General features: G+C 42.3%; 1 protein-coding gene across 3 annotated transcripts in view; it reads right to left on the bottom strand.

Annotated features, from left to right (window-relative positions):
* Positions 1-27,052, bottom strand: part of PHACTR3 (phosphatase and actin regulator 3) — a 113,659-nt gene that overhangs the window by 4,954 nt on the left and 81,653 nt on the right. For all 3 annotated transcript variants that reach the window (XM_080403943.1, XM_080403941.1, XM_080403942.1), the window contains exons 8-10: positions 24,057-24,210; positions 3,911-3,966; positions 11-72 (exon numbers count right to left, since the gene is read on the bottom strand). In XM_080403943.1, the coding sequence (XP_080260069.1) occupies positions 11-72; positions 3,911-3,966; positions 24,057-24,210 (272 nt within the window). The remainder of the gene's footprint in view (positions 1-10; positions 73-3,910; positions 3,967-24,056; positions 24,211-27,052) is intronic.

Genomic DNA, 27,052 nt, shown 5'->3' with positions numbered 1-27,052 from the left:
AAGATTTTACCTTTCTTGTCAGTCTCTGTTTGATTTCCCTTCTTTCTTCCTGTTCTGTTTGATCATTTCGTTCTGTGGAGAATATAAAAAAGAAGATGACTTCCCTCATGAGGAGGATTGGTATTTTCCAAAGTTCCAGGCAATAAAAATGAGCACGGAAAAATCAGTAGCTGATTCTTAGTTGTATGTTTTGTCAGTTCAGTACATCTTTCTTGTGCTCTGTTAAAACATACAGTTACCTCTCTGTAAGGATAATGTACCAGTGCCAACGTCAGCTTTTCCAGTGCTCTAAACTCCAGCTCCAGGGGGGGTTAACAAAACAACAGCAGCCACACCAGCTCTCCAATTGTATAAAATGTAGAAGGAAAATCAAAATATTCCTTAGTTTGTCATCATTTTTTATGCTTCATATTGCTGGAAGCATTCATGGCTGTTAGATGCTGAAAAGATTTACTGTATGTGCTCCAGGAAAAGTATGTTCTGTCCAGTATAGCCTTATTCTCAGGCTATATCTTTAGCTGGTCACACTGCCACAGTAGTTATCTTTGACTTGCATGCCTTTTTTCTCTGCTATTCAGGATATGCCACTGACATTAGAACCTCTTTATTCTCTCAGGGTTTTCTTTTGTAGCGTTCCATTCTAACTTAAGCCAGCTTGCTTTTGTGTGTTGTGCCTATTAACATTCAAGCCGTGATAACTCCTACACACTGGCTCTAAAAATAGACTAGAGTGCTGTAACACTGTGTGAAATATATCCTCTGCCTTAGGAAACGAATTAATGGCATTTCTATTTCTAGTACTATCTGTTACTAAATTAAGGCACAAGCCTATGACCTGAACAAATCCCAAAGACTTAGAGAGAAATGTTTAACCATTCTGGGATTCTCTAGATACTACTGTGAAGTTTATTATGCCACTTGCATTGGGTATTTCCAGTGTTAAAGCATACATGTGATTTTTAATATGCCTGGAAAAAACACTAGCACTGCATGTGAGTTTCCAAAATTATGTTTTTAGCAATGAGGAATTATTCTCCCTTATTTATATGCTCATTAGGTTACACTGAAATACAATTGTAAGTATCTATTTAAAATAACATAGTAGTGCATAGCTACAACTGGCTATAGTAGAAATGTAAATCAAATCAAACTGAAATACTATAATGTGCTTTATTACAGTTCAGTGGCAAGGCACTCAAATTTAAAAGGGACTAAGACAGCTAAAATTAGTGCTCTGTCAGGGACTAACAGCTATTTAATTCTGGAATGTTTATAAAGAGAACAGGCTTAAAAAAGTAGAGTGTATTCTAAGATGTAGAGGTACCTGCAAGAAGTTACTAATATGCTTCATTTAGTTTTAATTCACCCCTTTTAGAGTAGATATTCCTATGTATTAAGAGGATTTTCGGTGGTGTAGTGCCTTTTTAAGATATGACACTGATAGGCAACAAGAGAGTTCCTAAAGAAAACCCACAAATACACATTCCTGATCAAAAATTGCTTTTGCAAATATACTAAACATGTAGAGTGACCCACTTCTGTGAGACAGTCACTCAGGCTCAGTGCTTATCCCCAGCTCCAAGAAATAAAAGAAATAGTTCTTTTAGAAAAAATAAAAAAGATTTGGTAGGAAATGCTAGCAAGAGCATTATAAAACTCAGGCATTATTAGAGAGGCAAACCAGAGAGGTTTTTCCCATCAACATCACCCTGCCTACGCTTAGATCCATTCATTAGTGAGGGCTGGTTTTATAAATCTCGGTAGAGAGACACTCCCAATTATGAAGTGGCGTGTGTAGTGCTGTAATTCATTTTGCTGCTCTGTGAATGCAACGTAACTGTACAAACCCTTACAACCTGGAGGAGGTTGTAGTAATTTCACTGAAGGCATGTATACTGCTACAGCTTTGCATGCCAGACCCAATCCAGGTGTTTTTAAAGTCCATAATGAGATTGTTGATATACCTTTTAATAGGTGACTTTACTAATTTACTAATTCACTCATAACTGAGACTAGAGTCGGTGCATCTGTCTAGCCTTATAAGATTACAACTGACAGCCAAGTGATGACCTGAGCTCTTTACAAGGTACCTAGCTTTTTATATAATGGAAGAGGTAAATAAGATAGATGTGGTTCTGATCTCAGCTGACGCTGTGTAAAGCCTGAGCAACCTCCCATTTTCAAAGAATGTATCCTTTTTCTCATTTAGCTATGCACTTGTGAGATACATCTAACTCTACTGTGTGTGGTGTATGCATTGGAACAGTACTGGAGTCAATGAATTTGCTCCATGCTGGGAGCTTTTTAAATGAAACACAAATCTAGACCAGTATGCTTAGCTGGCATTCAGGAAATATCTTTAATTCTACTTTATCTTCTTTCTGCTTTATCTGTCTCTAAGCTCATTATATGAATGTATTCAAACTTTTTTATTATTAAAGCTGGTCAGTTTAACCCAGATTAAGGATGTAACCAGCATGCTTCAAAAAGTAAACATAAAGGAACAGATCTTTTTTCAGTAGAGATCAGCTATTCCTTAGCCAGGAAAAAACCCAAAGAAACAGCTTTTCAGAGATCTTGGGTACTGACTTTTAAAAATCTGGCCCCACATATTGCAGAATCTTGGGTTACTGCTTTTTCTTGCCTCTTGTCACAGATAACAGGTGAAGTTACGCCAGGTTCATCCATTCACATTTGCAAAGAATGTATTGTTTTTTCATTTAGCTATGCATGTGTTAGATATATCTAATTTTACCATGTGCCCTGTATGCACTGGAACGGTACTGAAGACACTGATAAATGTAAGTTGACTGTGGAATTCCTTTGTGTTAAAACTGAAATGAAATCTCCAATAACTTCAATGGCAAGAGCATAAGGTTTTTTCAATGAACTACCAAGAAAGTTCTGAAACATTAAATTTTAGGTAACGAAAGGTAGATAGCTTTTATCGTAGCAAATTACAATCATATTGATAATTAAATATGAATTAAATAGCACAGACAGCATTGCGTGTATGACAAACTTCTGTGGCTTTGTGGTTTATGTTTAATGAGAACTGTTGTTCACATTATTCTGGTTTTTGTCTTCAACACTAAATAGACCATGAAAATAACAGAAGTGATATACTTTCCATTCAAGCAGAGGGCCTGCTCCTCCTCCTCCTCCCTCCTCCCTCCTCCCTCCTCCCCAGGACCCACAATGGAGACAATTTCAAAGCCCTCTCTCATCTTCCCCTAACGTAGAGGATTCCCAGCACTTGTAGGGAAAGGGATTATATGTTCATCACTTGTTTGATCCCCAGGCCAGAACACCAATCTTTAGGAAAAGAGTTGCAAGTTTCAGCCTTATGTATTTGAGAGGTGCTGAGAAAGTTCCCCTGTGACAGCGACTGTAACAGGCCTGGAACTGTCCCTCTAATAACTCTTAATATCTCCGAATGGTTTTTCTTTGACCTGTCTTTGGGGTGTTCTCTAACGATATGAATGTACTTGCTAGGAGAATCACACCTCTGCAAGGATGCTTTCTCCATTCCATTTTAGCCTTGGTGGTATTCAGTGTATGGTTTGCCATGACAGTCCCCATCTTGAAAAATGTCAGTCCAATTCTCATTGCACTGTGTGACACTACGATTGTATTGCCCTCCTAGACATCCATAACACTGTGATCCGAATGAAAATGATTTCAAAGCCTACATTTGAACAAGTCATTCTTTTCCATACAAAATTGCATGCCTTTATCCAGTTGTAAATTCTGATTCCTGCAGCATTTGAAACTCAGGACGTGAAAAACTAAAGGTTTTAGATACAGAAAATAATTCCAGTGAATGAATTTGTCTTTTTAATATGTTCTAGAAATGCAATCACTGGTTTCAACAAGCACATATAAAATACTTTAGGAAAAAAATACTCACGTTTAAGGATATTTCTTCTTTCTAGCTCCTCAACAGCAGGTCTTTGGCTGAGTCGCCTGCGGAAAAACACCAAAATCACATTTTGTACCATGCCTGTTCTTTGCAAAGTCTGCAGTATTCTGAATTCTGGTTGGTGTTTTCCTTGGGGAGGGGACTACAAAATCCCTCTCCAGGACTCAGGAAGAAAACAAAAAATACAAGATTCCTGCCACCAGATCACTTATATTATTTTTCCCAAATGTCAGCAATGCAGGTAGAAGTTCTTCCTCTAGTTTGCTCTGCTGTCAGTGAGACGCTTCCTCAGAACACGCATCCTTTTCACCATACTTTCAGTCAGTTGGAACCAGTGCTCTCCCAACAGTTAAATTCACTCTTGAGGGGATATTTAAGGTGGTTATCAAATGAGTTTCACAGTGATCTTCTGTAGTTATCACTGCCTCTGCTTTTTAATCTCACATAGCAGCGGGCTTCCTTTTCTCTAGTAACACCAGTGGTGCATCCTGACAAAATGCAGACTTGCCAGAAATAAAGCTTTCCTGTGGTTTCCCGACTACATGTCTAACAGACCAATCCAGCAGCTCTCCTGCCTGCTGAATAAAAATCGTGTGCTGCTCACAGCCTCATGCTGTCTGAACGGAGTGTCTTATGCAGTTTCACCTCCCCTTTTCAGTAGTGCTGCTTCAGGATTGAGTCTTCAAATCATATGATCAGTGCCGTAGCGATTTTATTCTGCATACTAAATGAGACTTCCCCACGAGACACTGCTAATATCTGCAGAGAATCTCAGGTAATTGAACCCCTCCCCTAGGCAGACACACACATGCTGCATTTGCTAGCTTTCAAGTAATAATCCAGCAAGCAGATCGGAAAGAGTTTATGATGCTTTCTGGCCTGCGTTCTGGCAACGTTACGGATTCTCATCGTCTCCTCTCCAGCAGATGTTGCCAAGCCAGAGATGAAGTTACAGAGACAAAGAAATATTCAGAGCAGGGATCACACTGCAAACCACTGCTGCAGTAGTTATCCCTCTACTGTGTACAGGAAATAAAGGAATTATTATAAAGTGATGCTATAACAAGATCTACATTTTATCAAATATACAAGAGGTGAAAAAATGAAGTAACTGTTGACAGACTGTAAAAGAACCAGTAAAGTACTTGATTATAATTTCTCCTTGTTTTACAAACCTTAAGAAAGACCTTCAGAATCAACTCTGTATTCTTATATTGTCAGACCAACAGCCCAAAATATGAATGCATGTCCTTATCCTTTTTGATTAATTTCCCTGAGATCACTGGGAAAGCTCTCATCTCTGGCAACAGCAAGGCATCACAACTACTGTACCAGATTCACACCAACAAGCTTGCTTGGATGATGAGCTCTCGTGCTTAGGAACACCTCCAGCTTAACTTTCATTCTTCCTGCTCATATACTTTGTATAACCTAAGGTTTTTCTCCTGGTCTCTGGATTTCTATTTGGAGTAATGAGTCAGTTACTCCAGCAGTGGAAGTTGCAACAATCTGAGCTGAAACAGTAATGATGCTGAAATGCCCTACTAAAGGCTTTAAACGTGTATTTTTAATTCATGTTACCCTTGGACTCCTCCCTCATTTCCCTGTATGTCTCAGAAATGATACATCTCTGGCTACATTTAGTTCGAAGGAGATTAATGTGTGTTTTATACTATAAATCGGGAAGAATGATTTACTCGGAGAGCTTATCTGCAAATGAAAGGTCCACCCGACCTGCTGCTTGCATGCCTCTCTCTCAAGCCATTCTTAATTACAGCTCTTCCATGCGAGATTGATAGATCCCCCGGAATCTGTACATTAGATTTCAGAGGCCCTTTTAAAGTGAGGGATTAAAAGCCTAACAGAAATTACTAAAGCAGTGTGAGAATGCATATGTATACGAATGCTCTGTATGTTTATATATAAATAGTTATAATATGTACAGTGGTTAATTATTTAAAACCCTCTTTCCCTTTTGGCTTCAATAGACGGTAGGTGCCCAGAGACAATGGCATTTCTATGCACACCCTCTGCTTTCCCCACAACAGAAGGAAAAGGTGCAGATACACACAGGCATATACACGTGAGAGGGTATTCCAATTCTTTTCCTGAGTTTTTCAGACACATGGGCCACACTTCCAAGCTTTTTGTCGTAGTCACGAAATGAGATGTGTAGTTTTCTTCAAAATAAAATTCTAACAGGATTTTGGAAAGCTGTAGAGTGAAGACCCCAAATACCGCGAGAGGCACGATGAACTAGTAAGAAGTGGCACCACTACTTAAATCATTGCTGCCAAGCTGTAGGGACATTTTGATTCTGTCATTTTTCCTGTTTGGGAGCAGCCTCTCTCTGCCCAGAACGCCCCTCGTTTCCCCTCGCCGCAGCCCGAGCTGTGCCACATGGCAGCTGGGCTGCGGGGACAGGGACAGCGAGGGGCTCCAGCGGCCTCCGCCGAGCTGCCAACTATAACGGGGGCAGCAGCCACAGGTGCGCCAGGGCCGGGGGGCTGTGGGTCCATGCTGGGCTGTGCTGGAGTGAATCGGGATGAGGCCATCTCTGCAGGATGACCTCTCCTGCGCTGGGAGAGAAGCGTGCCTGCCCGCAGAGCCCGCTGTCCTGCCTGATCATCCATCACAGCAAAGCAGTAGCTGCTGCCGCAGGTGTTCACTGTGGAGCAGACGTGTCCTGCCCGAGTTGCTCTGGGAGGACGGAGGGTGCTTCACCCCTCTGTGGGTTCGGGTGGCCCCAGACACGCTTCATTTCCTCAGATGGGATGTGCAGCACCCCCCGCACCTCTGGCTCCCCTCAGAACTCCCCTGAGCCGGGCCCAGAGGGACGTAAGGACAAGTCCACTTCCGAGAGCCCCTGCCAGGTCAGTGGCTCAGCTGTGGAACTCTGTGTGCTCTTCTCAGCTACAAGTGCTCTCTTTTTGGTATTTATTTCATATTTTTCTCTGAAGCTGTTAAAATATGAAATCCCACCTCTGAGAGGGCCAAAAGACACCCCCTACACATGAGCTCGCGTGGTCCCTCAGGCGGCGGCCATTTTGCCCCGCACGGCCTCGGGCGCTCTGCGTCTCAGGGACACCCGGCTGAGGAAATGGCAGCCGGCTCTCCTCGCTGCTGGGGAGCGCAGGCCAGGGAGCAGGGGCTGACAGGTTAAGGTTAAGAGAAGGAATGCTCATGTCTCCTATGTTCAAAGGAAACAAACTCCAGCTGAATAACCATTATCAGCAGACTGCATCCCCAAGCTGGTGTGGCATCCCGGAGGATGAAGTAGGCACCTGCCATGATGGAGCTTTTGTGAAGGTTCAAACCTGAACCTTCTGCGGACTGCGGATGAGCTCTACAAGCTTTGCAGAGGGAAGATTTTGTATTACACAAGTGCAGGCCATTTTGAAGCAAACTCAAGTCCTTACTCGTTTCCCCTCGGTTCAGCAAAGTTCCTGCACCTGAGTGTGGGCGGTTGCAGGGCTCCACCCCGGGGCCAGCCCGCAGCCCGCTGGGGGCCATGTTGAAGTTTGAGGTGGGCAGGAAGCTCTAGCACTGCTACGATGTGGACTTGGACATGGAGGTGGACGTGGACATGGACTTGGACATGGCTGGGTGAGTCCTGTGCTTTCTGTTTCTATTTTTTTCACCTAGGGACTCAGAGCCCCCCATGGGACTCACCTCAGTGAGGTGACTAAGCTCCACTGGCGGCACTAAGGCAGTGCACCACTTCTGTCACAGTAATGGTTTTTCTGTTGATTTTAATTTAAATACCTGTTTCTTGCTTTTGGGAAAAGCATCCAGTTAATGCTGTTGTGTTCTTGGATGATATAAAAATCTAGGTTTGAGTATTTTTGTACTGCCTGCTGGGGCAGGGGTGCTCCCTCTGAGCACCTCTGCAGGGCCAGCTGGTTTTGGAAGGGTCTTGAAAACTCTTAAGTCACTTGCTGGCAAATCCTACCTCTATCCAGATCCCCCATGGTGTAAATTCATGGACTGTCATTGATACTGCTATGATACTATGCTATGGATGTTAGGAGTATCCACTCCAGGGACTTGCTTCCCCATTAGGTTAAACCAAGGGATGCCAAGAGCAGAAGTAAGTGGAGCTGAAGGGGCAGCGCCTCAGTGGAGGTGACTGTGCCTGCCTTGGGGAAACCGAGCAGAACTGGAGGCACCAATGTTGCTTCCCTGTAAGTAATGTTTGGATACACGTGTCAGTGATGCTCCAGATTTGGATAGAGACCAAAATCTGAACATTTTCTCGTAATGCTAAAGCAGTCACCATAAGGTAGGAGGGTGGCAGCACGACACTACGTGGACAGCTTTTTCTTCAGTTCAGAAAAAATGACAATGTTTTTGTGTAATTGTTGTTCTGTGCAAAGTTAGCATACATCTTCAAGTACCAGGTATTCTTCAGCTGTTTGAAGTTTGGGGAGGGTCCTGGGTGTATTTTCAGATTGCATTTAGAATGTTTTCTCATACTTTTGGCTCGGCCAGATGACTGGATAAATTTATACATTGCCATCTCTCAGAAGCAAAACTTTGCCTCACCAGAGGGTGAGAGGAGCAGGCCATTGCAGGTTAGCTCTGTCACATGTGGCTCACCCCAAAAACACCCTGCAGGTACAGCCATGTGTGCTCTTGGTCTCAAAGTATCTCGGGTGCTGAGACTCTGCACGTGGCCTCATACTTGTTTCCTCCATGCAATGAGTGCATGGAAATCCTGTGACGTTCATGAGTGCTCCATGCTGGCTCTGAGAGGGGCACTAAATCTATGCGTGTCTGGCTGTTTCCCTTGACTTACATGTGCGCAGTATAATTGTAGCAAAAAAATGTAGCTGCCCAGGGAGATAACGAGTCCTGCCCCTACCAGCCCAATGGGTGGGAAAGTCTCTGGTGTCTGGTCTGGTGGAGTGGGCAGCAGCCCTCTGCCACGAGCGTCCAGTCTGAGATCCTGCTAACTAACACATAGGACACATGCACAGGTGCAGACACTGGAGTCAGCTTCAAGGGGAAAACCACTAATTGCTTGTCTCCTCTGGAGCAAGGTCACATGTTCATGAGCCAAACAGCTCTCACATGTGCCTGTGATTGCTGATCGATAGCTCAATATTTACTTCACACAGTCTGACTGTCTCCTTCACATTTATGGGAATTAATGTCTTGGGACTAGCATTACACCAAGGTTGATGGTGTTGGACTGTTACAGGTGACTGAATCCCCAGCAGTCCGAGGTTTTGCGTGTCGCTAGGATCCTAGGGTCTGCTATCAGATGGGCAATGCATCAATAAGTCCTATAAGCAGGAGATGCTGCCAAGTTCTCTGTCCTCGTAGTTAACCTTAGCAATGTCTCTTGTCTGCTGTGGGAACTGCATTTCAGCAAAGCCACAGCAACCTGTGGGCTTGCAGGTGTGGGCACAGAATAGCTGATGAGAGGGAAATGTGGAGGAGGTACAGCTCACCTGTGTGTGTATGGGGCTATGCTGACTTCCCACACCTCGGACGGTCCTTCCTTTCTAGCTTCCCTTACTAATCTGCGGTCTCACCTGCCTGGCAGACCCTAGCAAGCGTTCAGCAGAATCCAGTGCAAAAAAGGTCATGTTCTTGGTTTGTGAGGTTTCTTATCTGTCCTCAAAATGTGTTCCTTTGTTTCCCAAATATATTTTTGTATAGAGTCTGTTGCCCTGTATCTGTATGTATTGTTGTCATAAAACTGGATTTCTTTTGGATTTATAGCTGAAACCAAAAAGACATACTTTGAAATTCTGTTTCTGCTCTTACTTACTTAGATCCATGTGATTCTGATAATCTTCTGCGAAGGGAGGGGTAGAATGGGTAGACTTGGACACGTGCATGTGCCTGTGGACTCTGGACTGACAAGTGAGCAATCAATCCAGCCTCCAGTAAGTGAGCTATAGCCAGCAGCAATTGCATTGATTGTCTCTTGTGACGGATAGTTTTGCAGATAGTTGGGAAGAGGGGGGGGGTGGGGAGGATCCCTCTCACAGGAGAGCTCCAGTCCAGGCAAAGGGAGGAGAAATGAGAGTGCCCTGTGCTTGCTCCTCATAAAGCAGCTTGTGTCTGCTGCCCCTCAGGAGGTGAAGGCTCTGCCTCTTAAATTGGCATCTCTATTACCAGAACATCATGTTCAATTCAACAAGAAGTTTATTTTCATCCTTCCTATAAGTAGCTGTGAAGAGGATGTGTGCCAGGGCTTTGAGTCACCCACGCACTGCACTGTGGCAGTGCAGTACTGCTCGCAATGTACAATTACGGGTAGTGGTAAATCCTCGGTAGGAGGGACTTGCCTTTTACAATATGTACAAAATTAGAAGGCAGGCATGGAGACACACACTTGTTTTTATCCCAAGGTAATTCTGGAGCATGTAAAAATTGGTTGCTGAGTGACGTGCCAGCATTTCCCATAACAGGATGAGAGTACTTGCTGCTATTCTTTGATAGTAAGAGGCTAAAGAGCAGCATGAAAAGGGTGGGTTGGTATGATACGTTCTGAAAGTTGCACACAAAAACTTCATTGCTTTAAAATTGCCCAGTGTTTGTGTCTACGTTCCTTCATAAACTTTTTTTTTTGCATCCAAATAAGAAACTGCCTTTAGGTGTCCAGTAAAAGATGCTAGATAAATGCAGAGGCCGTATATGTTGCCTTAATTACATATCTTATTCATTTGTTTGGCCTTTAGTTCTGTCTGGATTTTCAAGGCTGAAAATCAGGAAGAGTTCAGTCAAATATGCTGTCACTTATCTCCCAGGCAATTACAATTGTCCATCATTATAATTTCTGTGATATAAGCTTTGCAATGAGGAGTTCAGATTTCAGTTGGAATAAAAACTACACACTTGCCCAGTGTGACCCTTGTACCATAACCCACTGTCCCTGAACGACCTACATCCTTGTGACAGGTTTGCTGTTGCATAGTGTTACTTGATGATAAGCACTGTGTGGGCTGAAATACACCAACAGAGCCAGGATCTAATTATGTGAGACGATTCAAATGGAGGCAGCTTTACGGTAATCACTGTTTTCACCACCCATGAAAGCCCTGCTGTATTTGACCTTTGGTTTCATAGTTCTCTCTGTGTGAGGAAGAAAGGCCAGATGCAGCTGGAGAGTAGAGCCTGCCTCTCAGTTCAAAGGCCTGCTGCAAAGCTCAGTGAAGATGCTGAGCACCCCTCCAACACCTTCAGGAGGCTTTTGCTTTCATACCTGTCTCAACATGCAGTTAAGAACTCTCAGAGGATGTTGTGGCACATTCCAGGACCGACATAACGTAAAGGGTTTCATCTTTTGTTGAGGTATCGGTTAATATACAAGAATTAATGCTCCTACATTAGGGTGTGAGTGTAATAGCTGTTTATTTCAGAACAGGAGCTTTCTCCTTTCCTTTCCATCTGCTCCTCCACTCGGTGGTTTAACAGAGCTGCTAGATAGTGGATCTTTCCTGTTTGTAATAGAATTACAATATTTAGTCATTAGGGTGAGAAAAGTACAACTGATTATTCAGCCAAAGACATGCTCCGAGTGTGTAGTTTGATGAGTGTTTCTTTTGGTAGCAATGTCAGCATGAGCAGCATTACTGCTTGCTCTTGTTCCTGCTTTGCCTTACAGCTGGGAAAAGAACTGGTTTGGGGAATACACTCAAGCTAAAAATAGCTCAGCAAGAAAAACTGCTGAAAGAACATGCTCTTCAAAGAACAGTGCAAGTGGAGCATACTCCCAGTGCAACTCCTCTGCTGAAAGCCAATGAGGGCTCAAGGCTGTGTATTAAAATGTATGTGAAGGGTCTTCCAGCTGAAACCACATGCTGATTATGATCTTGGTCACACTATGCAAGGCACTGAAAAAGGTTAATGAAGTTTCATTGCAAAGCAACAGGGGTTTTCTTTTTTTTTTTTTTCTCTCCCCCCCCCCCCCCCCCCTTTTTTTTTCCCCCTCAGAAGCAGGAGTAGAACTCTGTAGCCCTGTGTGTGCCTTTTATTCCCCGCCCCCCCCTCCACTGTGGGAAATGTTACATATTTCAGATTTGGGCAAATTGAGAACATTGTGGGTTTGATGCTTCAGGACAAGCAAACAAAAGGAATCATATAAATCCGAGGGGTTTAGTTCTATCCCATTATGTATGTATTACCATTATATTAGTTTAAATAAAGGCATCTGCTACTGCTGAAGTGATGCTAAAACCAACTTGGATAGTAACTGCTTGAGCAACAGTACCCCTAGTGAAACAGTTGCATACTCCTGGGTGCTTACTGGGTAATGATTTGTACAAAAAGAAAGGAAAGAAAAGAGAAGTTATGTTTTAACTTCACTGTATAAACAATACCTGACACAATGATCGTGCTTGATCTCCTCCAGGGAGACTGAGGCTGTCTTGCCTGCCCCCCTTGAGCCCTGTAAGAAATGAAGTGTCTGCTTGCTCATGACTGAACTTCCTGGGCAGCCAAGAACACGATTTCAGCCACCACAGTCAGAGGGAACAGAGACAGGAGCACAGAAAGACATGCCAGTTTGGGCTGTAGCACTAGCTAGGTTTCAGAGTCCGTCACGTAGAGATACTGTACACGGATGCAACTGTCCCAAAATGTCCTGAATTCAGCAAGGATGCTCACTGTTGCACAGCTAGCGTTAAGATCCTGCAATACTGTCCGATTAACCTATAAACAGTTGCCCCTACCAACAAATGCCACTGCAATGTACAGCTGTGGGATTTGGGTCACTGGAAGAAACCACAGCTGGATTTGCAGAGAGCAGACAAAGAAATATTGGTATGCATAGCTTGTCAGCAGAGGCAGGCTGACTAGATGTAAATTCTCCTCCACCCCCTCATTTAATGCAAAATGATTTGAGAATGGCCATTCTTGCCATGGATATAAGCTGCTGAGAGATTTCCCCGTGCAATGTGAGCTCTGGAGAATACACTTCTCTGTTTGCTGTAACCTATATTTGTATATAAGGGACCCTTTGGCAATCTGCAAGTCTGCAGTGACAAATAAACATCTGCAGGCGTATTTGCCATTGCAAGGTGCTGCATAAAGCAATAGCAAGGATTTACCCCAGAGCTGGTGGTACCAAGCTGTGTGAGCCTACTAACCCAGCAGCTTCAAACCCTGGCAGGGAGAGGGCATGCAAACTGGTTGTAGTGTCAGGCTTTATGCCAAGGGACAGCTTTCTTAATTACTGAAGTAAATCAAGGGAAATGCAGTGCTATCTTGGCTTTGTGTAATCCCTAAAGAAAAAAACCCTAAATGGTAGTGATTCCTAAAGTTGCAAATGCTTCTGGGATAGACAATCCCTGCTGGGACTGTGTATGACTGCACACCTGCTATCAAATTGCAGGAATCTCTCTGGGAACACTCTCCCTGGCAACACAACTACTTTCTAGTTCTCGCCTGTCACTCACCCACACAGCATCTCCAAAAGGATGGGATATCCCTGCCTTCAGATAGCATATCACCATCTGTTGTACTATTTTCTGTTTCTCTCATGCACGCTATTGTTAGCCCAGCATTTTTCAGCACAGAGCTAGACCCAACAGCTTGCCCTCATGCTGTCATTAAAAAAGGCTGGCCAGAGCCACGCAGCCTTTGCCCACAGCATGCTCTGAATCCTGCTTCTTTACTGCATTCGTGTTTATTTAAATATTTTGCTTTTTTTCAAAATTTTTCTTGATGATATCTGTTGATTTTCAACGCAAAGAGTGTTTCTGCTGTCAGCATGCAAAGTGAAATGAGAAATTCCATTGAAAACTCAAAGACTTGGCCCAAGCACTCCATAGGAATGTGTCTCCCCTGGTCGCAACGACAGGAATAATCATATATTTTGTAGTTATTTCACCAGCAGGTCTCATAGTGCTCTGCAAAGCTGGTCTATATGGCTATCTCTGTTGTACAAAATAGGAAAACGTGGCAAAGTGTCTTGTGTGGAATACCAGAACTGCAGACCCTCCAGGGATTTATTCACTTCCCATGCAAATGGTATCTTAGTGATTCTGGTTTTCTTTCTTTTTAAATTGGGCTGTGTAAGGAGTATGACTTGTCACTTGATGCCACAAAGCGTGACACTGAGCATTATAGACAGGCTAACTTAGATGAAAATGCAGAGAGGATTTGAATTTTAAAATGTTACCCTCATATTCTGTCTCCTTTTCCCCAAAGCTTTTTGGGACCCTCCTTTTTAGGGTCTTCCATTTAGGATCCTGTGTTTAATTATGGTGGTATAAATCCAAACAGAGGTTGCTGGGAAATTTCAGTGAGGACAGAAGATCCTGAGCTTTTGAAATCAGAGTTCCTCAATTGAATAAAATGTAAGAATTTAATTATGTAACATTTCCTATTGACCTGAACATTTAGTATTGACATTGCTGCTATGATTTCTTGTGGTACAACATACATTGTCTTTTACTGTCAAAGTGCAAGGCTGCGACAGCAAACCTTTGTGAGGTCTCCATGTTCTTGTGAAAGGACTCAATTTCACCACATCTTTGTCTCTTTAAAGTTACTTTTGGTCTGCTGAGTGACTGCTAGGCTAAGGGTAAACTAAGCACAGCAATGTAAGCGGGTAGTGACTTTATCAAAGCTGGGACAAGCCTTGACTCTCTGCAAATGACCTCCATCATATGCGGGTTTTCCACGCTTTTGTAGCAAGTTTTTTCATTGCAGCTGATGCACAGCAAGTCACAGGTAATGCGGCATTGGAGTGCTGGCGTTCTAGTCCACCAGAAGTCCATGCTAACCCTGAGCTTCCTGCTTTGATCATCCCTGTAGACCTAAGCTTGTTATTTCCACATCTATCATTCCCTTTACCTTTTTCCTTTATGTTGTAAACAAGCTGCAAAAAGTTCTTTAAACTTGATTGCATGGTGCCTATAAATATAACTTTCCTTACCACATTAGTACTGGTTTGTTAAACCTTTTCTTGAGAAGGAAGATTTTTCCCCTGTTGGGTGGTATTTGGAAGTACTGTAGCCACTCCCTGTGATAATTATAATTATCAAGGCTGCAGTGTAGCCTGGCCAGAGTATGGCTTTTGCAGGCACCCTCAAATTAGTCTGATCCTTTTGCAATAGACCAGCTGCTATGTGGAAAGACTGTTGTGAGATTCTGTCTTTTTATTTTTTTAACATGATTTCTGAAAAACTAGTGATGTATTAATTAATTCAGAATTTAATTTGCTTAATTAATGTGATTATCTCAAGCAAATGACAATGGTTGTTCAGCCGTAAGCCATGTAGTCTTGATTTTGAGGGCTTTTTATCGACAGTGAGGCACTCATGTTTCTATTCAGCTGTTTGTCTCTTGGCTGAGTAGTATTTTGTGTAGTTTTAACAAAACAAAATAACTCCTATATTTGTATAACATTGCACTAATTAGATTGAAGTAACCTGTCTCTAATGCAATTTAAGACTCAGATTTTACCAACATGCTGGTTCTTCAAGCAGGTGTGTTTCCCTGTTGCCTTGATACAGTCCTCTGCATAACTGCACTTGCAACAGGAAGAGGTCCTCAACCTCCAAAGGTGCTGTCTGTTTCTTTTTCATTTCACTGGATAAATACTTAAGCATGGATTGATAAATCTGGGAGTTCTCTTGGAAAAGATAGAAAATTAGTGCTTTCCAGGGAAAAAAACACTCACCAGAGTCTGGAGAGGTCAAGGAAATGTGCTGGCTATTTGGATGAGTTAATTATGCTGAAAAACTAATACTGAAGCAAACTTACAGTGCTCTGTTTGACCCAAGTAGCTCCCAAGCCACACAAATAAACACAAAAATCCCCAGAAGACTTGATTATACAACTGCAGCTTGCCAGGTGGGCACAGGCAATGGAATAAAAAAGATTTAGCTAGAATACATTTTAATAATTTATTTGACTGTACAATATCTATTAAGTAGCAATTGATTAAAAAACAGTGACCTTCTGCTCTGACCTGTTTTCCCTCATTCCCTTCCCCTCCCTATTTTCTAAATATTTATTGCCTTCATTTTTCACCCCCCTTGCCTTCTCTGTTATTTCTGAAAGGCAGAAACTGTGCTAGACTGACCCAGATTTTCCTATATGAAAGCAGCAAGCCCAAGCCTCTGATTCCTGGGAGGAATTAAGATCTTGAATGAGCCAGGCAACAGAAGTTGTGCTCAAAGCCGCAGGAGAAGAAGCCTGTAGTAACTAACAATATTTGGAAGGCTAGCAACTGCACTGTATGAATTGCAGTTTCCTTAGATCACATGTGGTGAGCCAGCTCTTGGAACAGAGTCCAAAAACATGCGCGAGTTCTTCACGCAAAGGTGCAGATGACGCATCTGACAACACTGCCCCATAAATCAATGGTAACATACTGCTCTAGTGGTAGCAGCCATATGCCCTTCAGGTACGGCGTGTGCCAATGTGACACTGAACAGTAAGAAAGCTCTGTCTCTTCCCTTCCCCAAACTAAAACCCACACTACGTATTTTGTGGGAAAAGTGATTTCTATCCGCTCAGGTATTCTGCAGGCAATTCACAGCAACAGTTATGGTGAAACTTGTTTATATCCAGTCTGCATATAAATTTGGTTAGGTTTAAAAGGAGAGCGGAGGAGAGAACCAACACAACACCTCTCCCTCTTTTGTTCTTATATGATTTCAAGTGGCAAGTCTGAAACTGGGTACATTAAAACTGAAAAACATGCAGCCATACCCCTTTCTGGTTGAGTTTTTGCTTATACCAGCTCATAGTCTTTCAAATACACACTGTTCATCCTATCATGCTTTTGTTTCAACTACAGTGAAGTGCTTGGCTTTAAGTGCATAAAACACTTTCCCTTAATTTCATCAACAGGTCTAAAGCAAAACCCCTGATCCTAAATAATCTCAGCAACACAGTGACCATCCTCACAAATGGTGAGGGCTGCCACCACGAATGCCTGAATCCTGGCTCAGCACTTGGGTTATCAGTAGCTCACAACTGCTACAGCACCTTGTTCTGATCAGGTTTTTGTCATAAACCAGCACAAATGGTTGTGACAATCAGAGCAGCTTACTCTGATCCCTGTCGATTAAGCTCTGCAAATTAAATTATTTTTTTTCTGTAATTACTTGTGCTCCACATCCAAAGTAGCTTAAGGACCTGAATCATAATCCAGTATAAGATGAAACATTACAGAGCGTTATTGGCTTTCTGCAGATTTCCATTTTGGTTTATGACTGCTTGTCACTTCACAGGGCTGGGGCCCAGATCTTCAGGCATGTTAGATACCTGATTTCTGCAAGAGGGTCTGCACCTGACAACGTGCTGCTCTTTGTAAGCAGTTTGGCAGGGCAAAACAAGTGCACTATTTTCTTCCCTAAAAACTATTTTTCCTTATTTAATTACACTTCCTTTAGCAGTTTTCCTGCAAGTTTATTTACATAATTATGCTCCCTTGTGATACATTATACCTTTCTGAACCCTGATTTTTTTTATTTCTAGTTTCACATGTGCTATTTATGCTAAAAGACCTATTCGAGGAATTGACTCAGTGTCCCAGAAAAGGCCCTGGATATTCCTCTTTGTGTTTATACCTGCTGCTTTGCTTTTCCCTTCCCTGCTGTGCACTGACCTGCTGCCCTTGCGTTTGCTGTGCTGTGGAAAACACATTTGATTACGAGTTCCCAGCACTGGAGCCAGGGAAGTAGAACAGAGTAGTGCAAGGAGTTAGTGTCTTCCCAGAAGACAATCTCTCAACTGTGCCTGAGACGTGAAACTTTTTCTTGTCCCTGAGCAGAAGTAACTGCCCTCTGCAATGACACTTCCCCATGTTTGCACAAAGTAAATACAAAACATCTTCAACAGGAGGTGCACACTGAATCCTTAGCAAAACAAACCTGCACGGAGAGCAGCCTTGAGTCATGTGCATGTTGTTCAAATGAAAAACTAGCACACAGGACTAAGTCCTCTCTGTTGCAACCCTTTATAAATTCATTAGTATATTCAAAAATTCTTGCCAAATGTGCTGTGGACTGGTCTGAGACAGCAAATTGCACTTTCTGGTTCAGCTGCAGATCATGGCTCTTGCTCAGAGCTGATAGGGTGCTCCATAATTAATTGTGCATGCAGTGTGCTTCATTTTTGAAGCAAGCAAGCACCTCTGGTTAAAGAGCTTCTGTCCAGAGTGTCCTTTTGTGATTGCACACTCAAGGCAGTTAGGTTTGTTACTTGCTAGCCAAGGATTCACGTTAGTGAAGCTTGTTCTATTTTTGCTGGTGTAAGACCTGAAAGGGAACAAAGGGTACCTTTCTCAGGAGCTCTTCAGTCCTTAAAAGAAAGGGACAGATAAAGGTATGACATGTACAGATGTAATTGAACCTCTCATAAGATGTGTTTTTGAGGCACACTGCAGCTATCTTGGACCTAAAAAGCCCTGTAAACAGGAGGCTAAACTGACTTACTGCTTGGAGACATTGACAAAACTTGAGCTTTCTCCCTTTCCTTCTGATTTTTATCCTTGAATAATGTCTCAGAATAACCCTGGTAGCAGACACTAAACCTCAGTCCCCTTGACTGTAAGGACAGTGCTGTCTGCCACTGGGTACAAAACAGGATTTCCAACTGTGTGTCACTGCCTGACACCAAGGAAGAGCATAGGGAATATTAATGCCTATGGGATCCAGACATCTAAATCCTGGAGGTGACTCCAAAAAATCTCAGTTATCACTTTGCACCTCCCCTATTCTTCCAACATCCCGCACCACCACCACCCCTTTTTCTTTTCTGAAGCCTGAAAAGCTAAGCCCATAATGGAAAAGGGACAAAACATTAAAAAAATCCCAAATCCTTGCACAGCACCAGGTTTGGTTTGAAAAGCACTTGGACACTATGCAAGCTGTTAATAAAATACTGCAGCCACATGCAAATCCCCAACAGCAACCCCCCAGCTGGTCCCTGCTGCCAGCATCTTGTCTTACTGTCTAGTACAGAGTGAGAACGGGAGACTCCCTCAGCTTACACATACACCCACAGAATTAAATTGTGGTTCTATATATAGCTCCCATCTCATGTGAGGAACTAAGGCTTTCACAGACGCCCATGCTGCACTCATGGGGTTATTTTTAGCATCAGTGACAAGGTTACCTGGATAATTCCTGCCAAATAAGAATGAAATGCATTAAATTGTACACAGCTAATTAGCGGTGACAGCTGATCCTTTCTTTGGGCTTGCCCCTGCCTTTCTGTCTCTGGAATAAATCTGTGTCAAGTCTTCCCAGCCTTCTGAAATCAGGGCAGTTCCCTGATTTCTAGTTCAGTGAGTCGGAGTCTGAACACAGAGCTTCATCAATACCCCTCAATAATCTCCAGGTGAATTTAGGCTGCTTTCTAAACTGGGCCCAGTTCAGTATGTAGTTAATTTCTGCATTAGGGGTATTAGTAGTTTGTCATCCCGTGTCTGTCTGGTGTCCTGTCCCCCCTCTTTGGTTAATATCAAATAAAATTTTCCCCAAGGTTCTGTGGATTAAACCCAGTTTTCCACTGAACCTCTCAGTTTGAAGGGCTGATGCCTTTTCAGCGAGCAAAGCTGCCCTGAGACATTTCTGTCAGGAAGTGCCACTGGATATGCCATTCTTGGGAAACAGGGCACAGCTTTTGTTCTGTCAATAGGTAAAATTTTCCTTTGTGATTGCTGTGTGTTGAACTGTCATGCTTTATGCTTTTAGGTGGCGAATCTGAAGTGCTGTTTTCTTAGTATTCGGTCTTCAGCAGCACTGTGAACTTCACGCTCTGTTACATGAGGTTGAGGTACAAACCAGGGTCTAATTTGGGTGTGCATTTAGCTAGTCTGCAGTTTCTGGGCAAGTCAACTTGAAAATGCCTTTCCAAGAACCTCAGGGCAGCACTACAACTGCAGATTTCCAGATGTGGTAAAGTACTGAATAAAGATACCTCCTTTTCACTTTATATTGCCAGGAAACCTTGCCCCAGCATGATCTGCTTACCCCTGCCAAGATTTTCAATATGGTAAAGATCAGCTTTAGGTTCTTGAGTTTTGGTTCTGCTCCGTGTCCACAAAACCATGATTCTTCCTGCCCGACTCCTTTGATGCCTACATTTCTGTATCCGAATTCCTGTCTCTGTAATCTTTTAAGTGCCGCTTAATGCATCACGTCTACTTATGCAAATATCCAGGGAGGTGATACAGAAAATGAAGTGAAAATTAAAAGTATAATATTTTCCAGGAATACATGTTTTCATTGAAACATTAAGTAATAATGGAGCATCTTTAACTGTGGTTATACATACTTGAGAAGCACCAGCCACCCAGGCAGTTCAAACATTAACTTTTTAAACAGTCAGATATCGAATTTAATTAAACAACCTTTTCCTGCGTCACTCTTTCAGTCTAGCAGCTACTTTACTCCCCCATGTTTCAGCTTAAACCCCTTCTAGAACAAAGTAAGTCTGTAAGGCAGAAAGCAGTTATTGCAAATAATCGTACTTGCAAATGTCTTTTCTGCCTCTTGACACAAAGAGCTCTCAATTCAGTGAATTCCATTGAGGGCTTATTATCTGCACTCTGAACACATAATAATGGGAACCAAGACCTGTTGGGAGCCCTGTTGCCTAATGCAAAATAGAATATTGCAAGTGCACAACATGGCCCGGGGCACTGGGGATGGATGAATTAGTAAGAGAAGCGCTGCTGGAAAGGGAAATCTGAGGAAAATGGAATATTGCCATTTTGGATGGAGGAGGAGGGAGAAGTGCATGTTTCCACGGCAACAAGTGGTAGACTAAATTGGCTGGGAGCATGAAATACGGGAAAAACACACTTTTCAAATGCAGTAATGCACATAAACGAATACTTGAATCTGTACTTGTGCTGCTGTCAGTCAGTAATAAATCAGTGGACTAGCACTGCTGTAAAAGTAGTGGCCCAAAAGGTGTAACAGAATTCCTCAGTCTCTCTTTTGAGATGGAATGAGTAGGAAAGTGAAGAAAAATAGGGGCTTTAGCTTTGACTGCATAAACACTCATCAGCATGATAGCAGGGTCGATTTTCTCAGCAGGTTTGTAACTGCTGTTAGAAATGTATTACAACTAAAACAATTTAAAAAATACAGTGGTTTTAAAAAAATATTATTCTTTTGTCTACCATTTTTGAAGTTACATAGACCCTATTATTCAGTATATTTTGCACATTATATGTCAGCACAGCTTTCCCTCCAGAGTGCAGAGCTAAGCTGTGGGACTAAGGCAATTTGCTAGACAGCTATAGACTTCCAAATCCCTACAAATGTGCTGAAAAATATTGACACTGAAAACAACTGCCTGCTTACCTGCTATTCTTATGCAGACAGCCATTGAATAACTACTCACTAATCTGCCTGTACATTATTCTTTTGTGCTAAAGTGCAGGTCTATAGCCTGATGGTAGGTGTGGGTTCATAACTGAGCCAGCAAGTCCCATTGCTTTTATCAAAGTGTTACTAGTGCAGCAGCATGCTCTTACCTGCATAGGTAGTGGCAAAATCATACAGAGAACAAACATTGGATCCCATTTTCTTTTCAGTACTTCACACCTGAACACTGAGAAGTACATTCCGTAGTGATAAACTTTCAAGTTGTCACAAAAAGAATATGCTGTACAACAGTAAAATGAATTTAAAGACCTCAGAATCTCATCCAAGAATTTCACTCTTCTCGGAGTGATTACATTTCCATGTTACTGACAGGTTATGCTCTGAGTGGGGACTCTGGGGTGGTGTGGGTTTTGTGGGGTGAGACCTAGTCAGTCCTAGTCAGAAACTCTAGAGGGCTATCTCTAGGGGTTTGACTCTGCCTTTACCAGTGCCTGTTTTTACTTTGAGATTGGGTGGGGTTTTTTTTGACTCATACTTGCTTTTCCTGGTGTAAATATTTTCCTGCATGCATGCACCACCTGAGCTTGTTTGCACGGTTATGTTCTATTCTAGTGGATGAGTTAAGAGCTAAGCTGAGCTCTGCCAGGGCACACATGCGCTGGAAGTTGTGTGGGAGATTGCTTCCAATCTGTTTTGCCATTCCTGGCTATTCCAGCAATCTCTGCACCGTCTGTTCCCTGAAATGCACTGAATCTTCCACGTTCCAGGAGGAAGGAGCCTAAATGAAAGCCTGTCTTCCAGCACTTGGAACAAAGATGGCTTTTAGCCATCCTCTAGGCATTACCAATGTGACTAATGGCCTGCACCACAGATTGCTCCGTAAGACCACAGCAGACTGTACGGAGGCTTCCTTCACTGAAATTACCAATAGACAGTACATTTCCTGGCTTCTAGTAATGACTAGCCCTTGTCTTCACCAGTACAGCAGTTTTTTTTTAAATCCTTGTACTGACACTTGATTTTATGTATGCCTCCTTTAAAATAATTCATTAGGCTCATTATTAAGCAAGCTAAATGGTAAATTAAAAGAAAGGGATAAAACCTGTAGTTAGACCACCTGAAGCTGCAATTCTGTTAGATCTTTCACACTAAGAAATAATAAGTCAGGCTATATTGAAAAGAGGTGTGACCTTCTAGCCAATGTGAGGGTGGCTGGATATGAGATAATCTCACTCAGTGAATACTCTGTGATGGTTGAATTTGGTTTTAGGGATGCAGTGGGGTGGAAACCATTTTTGTGTATTTTAGAGCCATGAAATTAGGCTCCTGACCTATAAAGATGTTTCACGAGCAATTGACAGGCTGAAATACTGGAATTAACTATATTGGAGTGCAGCTTGAAATATTTCCCTGAAGTGAATACACAAGGCTTGCAAGGTCAAGATGATCAATGTCAAGGTTCATGACAGTTGCATAGAAACGTTCCTTCCTAAGATGATGGGTATTAATGTGGCACATCTGTGATTTGCAATGTCTGTAATTTTTTGAACTTAATGTAAACTGTAATGGGATATTTTCTACTTCTACGGGATGTACATATTTTTTGTGACAAGGACTGTCATCTGCTCTGTCTTGTGCAGTCACTGGCACAATGCACTGTTCTTTAGGTGTGAAGTGCTACCATGCTACAAAGAATAAATGGCAATCACTGATACTGGAGGAAAGTGATTATCTCCAGTGTTGCAGGGATTCATGAAGTGCACCCCAAATCTCATCTGTGTTCACTCAGCAGCTTGTTTCTTAGCTGAAAGCAAGTGTGGTGATGACAGTGATGTTCTCCTGCATAAACTCTGGGCCATTAGGACTGGTGCTCTGATCCATGTATGCTTCTCTTTCCCTGTCCCCTGAGGTAGAGTTTAATCAAATGCACATACATGAATGAGCTAGCCTAAATATCAATAAATGTTTCTTTCAGGAGAGGCTTGAGATATTTAATATTTAATAAGCCTTGAAAATGAACTTCAATTCATGTTTCTCAATTTGATTCCAAGCATTTTGGTGGTGAGCAGTGCTCACTGTCCCAGTGTGGGCAGGCGCAGCACAGATTATTTAACAATCCACTTTGTCTCATCTAAAATATTCATGTTTGCAGATAGCCAAATGTAGCTCCTAAAAAAACACACACAAAAACCAAATGGTGCAGTCTAAGTCTCACAGTTACCTTAAATCTTTGCTTTAGGCTACATGCCACAGTAATGCTATTTGTCTCATAGCTCTACCCTGTTGCCCTGGTTACTGATGAAAACCAGACCGTCCCTGCTGCTGAACTTAACACAAACACCTCACCCATGGGAGGGCAATGCTGCTGAAGCTGCTTCTTCCTGAAAGCCACCAATGCATATATGCAGCTATAACAATTGCCTTTATCCTCAAATTCAGTTATTGCTGACAAAGCAAAATCTGGTTAATAAATAATTATATTATTATTTTTAGGATAATAAATTTTATTTATTATCCTTTCTGGAGGACCTCTAAAACTTGTTTACATCAGTGGAGCTGCAGGTACATTTGGCAGAATTTTGTCTCCCACATTGACAACTCTCTTGTTTTCTAATGAAATCAAGGGAATCCTGACTGAACTGGGAGTTAAGATTTTTTTTTCATATGGCTGATTGACAGCTAAAAATGTGCTCTATTAGTTTGTGTATGATTCAGTGCAGGAAATTAACTCGGTGGGTGACAGTGTCTCATCTGATAGTACTGAGAGGACGCTCCATCATAAAGGGAGGTTCCTCCCTGTTCTTAGGTAGACTTACTTTGAGAGTTTCATTTCAATTTGCTGCCGGATTTCCTGTCTTTCCTCATCTGTCCTCCTTGGGAAAATATTCCTGTCTTCCAGCTCCTGCTTACTTGGTCTGTTTCGTAGTTTTACTGCCAGCAGTTCTTTCTTGCATTTTCTTGGCAAAGTACCTGGGATATGCATTGAGAGGAAAGCTATTAGAAAGACAGCTCCTGGAGATGAAACATGAACATATGAAGAGCAGGAAACCCACAGGCTGACAGTGATCTGTATGTTAACGTGCAATGAGCAGTTGTACACATTAATATAAGTAAGTAGCACTACAGTTATGCAGGGCTTTGACACAAAACTGCTTCCAAATGGCGAAGGATCATATTCTTCTGTTATCTTTGTTATCCATTATAAGGAAGCAGTGCTCTCGGGTGAAAATTACTTGCAGCTGACACATTCACATCACTAGTTTAGAAGTCAAAGGCTGTGCATCTTGCTTCAGTCTTCTGAGCATCCCTGTAGTCCAGAGCAATCCTCCTTTCCTGAACCATGTAGTGGTTCCTTTGCAGAAGGACTGGATTGCTCAGTGTCAGGAGTGGCCAGGACATGCACACATTCCTCTCCAGGTCACTAGGTATAATGAGGAATAGGTAATGGTAACTGAAGCAATCAAAGTTGTTGCTTGGAATGTGTGCCTATATGCACACACACACATGCACATACATATAGTAAATGTCATTCTGGTTTTCTGGCATTAGAAAATCAGAATTGTTATCAGACACCGTGTGTAACAAACACTGATTGTAAGCCATTCTGTATGTTTACATTCTGTCCAGCGTGACAGTGAGTCATAACAGAATTTCATTTAGCAATCAATACTATACTGTTGACATTCAGCCTTTCCCTCTGAAGAGAGCAGGGGCAAATACTGCAAGGCATAAAAGAAAAGGCCAGGTTTTATGATGACCTGCAGAATGCAGTCAATTTAGTTGGGCATTTGGGCATGAAGAGGCACAAATATGTACTGTGATTGCATGACCTGTCGTGCTTATTTTAAAAACATGGTAACACAAGTTTTCCATCAAACCACACAACCTAAAACATTGCCATTACAAAAGAACAGTTCTTAGGAGAACATGAAGTGACTGTTTTGAGTAGGAGTATACAGCTCTTCAGTGTGCTGGATGCTGAGTCCTTGATGCTGCCCCTCCGATGACATTAGAAACATCCTTTCATTCTTACTGGAGGGAACTGTGTTTGAGCTTAGGTGTTCCTCTATCTCTGGTGTAACTCTTTAGACTTCATCAGGCTAAACAAATGAAAATTGGACTCCTGAGCTTACAAAACCATTTTGCCATGTGTTTGGAAAGGTACACAATAAAATGGCTGTAAATTAGAAAGCCATCTTTATTTTCAAATGCAGACTGAAAGTCTCAGGTGATGTCCATATTTTATGAGGGGCAGCTTGCTTGTGAGGGGGGGGGGAAAGAACAGAGAAGTGCTATTTAAACCAGTGAGCTGCTGAGTCATACTGGTAGGACTGCAGCCTTCCAGCAGTCATGTCACAGGTAGGTTGTAAGCAAGTCTCCTGGTTTCAGCTGGGATAGAGTTAATTTTCTTCTTGGTGGCTAGTGCAGTGCTGTGTTTTGGATTTGGTGTGGGAACAGTGTTGATAACACACTGATGTTTTCAGTTGTTGCTGGTTGGTGTTTGTACTGGGTCGGGGACTTTTCGGTTTCTCAGGCCATGCTGGTGGGAGGGCTGGAGGGGCACAAGAAACTGGGAGGGGACACAGCCAGGACAGCTCACCTGAACTAGCCAAAAGGATATTCCATACCATGGGACATCATCCTTGATATATAAACTGGGCGGGGAGGGGGTCTGGCTGGGGTCTGTGGATCGCTGCTTGGGGATTGCTGAGCATCAGTCAGCAGGTGTTGAGCAACTGTATTGGGCATCACTTGTTTTCTATTCTCCCTTCCCTTTGGATTTCACTCCTCTTCCCTTCTCCTTCCTTTTCATTTTAACTGTTATTGTCATAAATATTATTATTATTGCTCTATTTTTTTTTATTTTGTCTCAATAATTAAACTGTTCCCATCTCAACCCTCGAGTTTTACATTCCTTTCTGATTCTCCTCCCCAGCCCCCTTGCATGAGGGAGGAGTGAGTGAGTGGCTGCGTTGTACTTAACTACTGGCTGGGGCTAAACCACAACAGCAAGTAAATTTACACCAGATCCTTGCACATCTCTACTGTGTTGTACTGGCTTTTCTGGTGTCCAGTCCAGGGCTTCAGCAGAGTCCAAAAATCACCATTGCAGAGTAGCACCAGTCAGGTGGGGTTCCGAGTATTGTCAGGGTACACAGGAACTACAGTTAAATCTTTATATTTGCTTCATCTTGGGAACATGGTGTGTAATAGGAGGTTATTTTGGTTTAGTTCCTTTTTACTTTAAAGTTTGGGGGGTTTAATTTTATATTTCACCTTTTCTAGAAAAGGTCACCTCATTTTTAAAGAAAATGACATTTAATTGGTATTTTTGTTTGGCATTTGAGATAGGATTAGTCTATTTTTTAAAGGATGCTCTGGAGGTTGGCAAGATTCTAAACCCTAAATAGATTCTCATCCCCAAACTTTGGGGTTTTATTTGCTAGGGATATGTGGACCTACATTATTATTATTATCAGTACTGATCTTGAATTTCTTTATGTTGAGGGGAGGAGTCACTACCACATCCATGCATACATTTTGGGAAGACTGGGGCAGAGAGTAGTTAGATCTCCCTGTGTGAGCAGAGACAAGTCTCTTGATAGTTGCAGTGGTCTAAAATGAAACTTTTTAGGAACCATAATTAGCTCAAAACCCTACTTAGTGTCTAAAAGCTGTGCCCTTATTTAGCACCTTCCTCCTAATGCTTTCAAAGTCTGTTGCAAACATTAATTAAATTAAACCACACAGTCCTCTGTGAAGTAGTAGGTATACATTTAACAGATGGGCAAAGAAGTTAAATGATTTGGCT

Source organism: Falco punctatus (assembly GCF_963210335.1).
Source record: "Falco punctatus genome assembly, chromosome: 10".
Classification (NCBI taxonomy): Eukaryota; Metazoa; Chordata; class Aves; order Falconiformes; family Falconidae; genus Falco; species Falco punctatus.
This window is presented reverse-complemented; position numbering and strand designations above follow the sequence as displayed.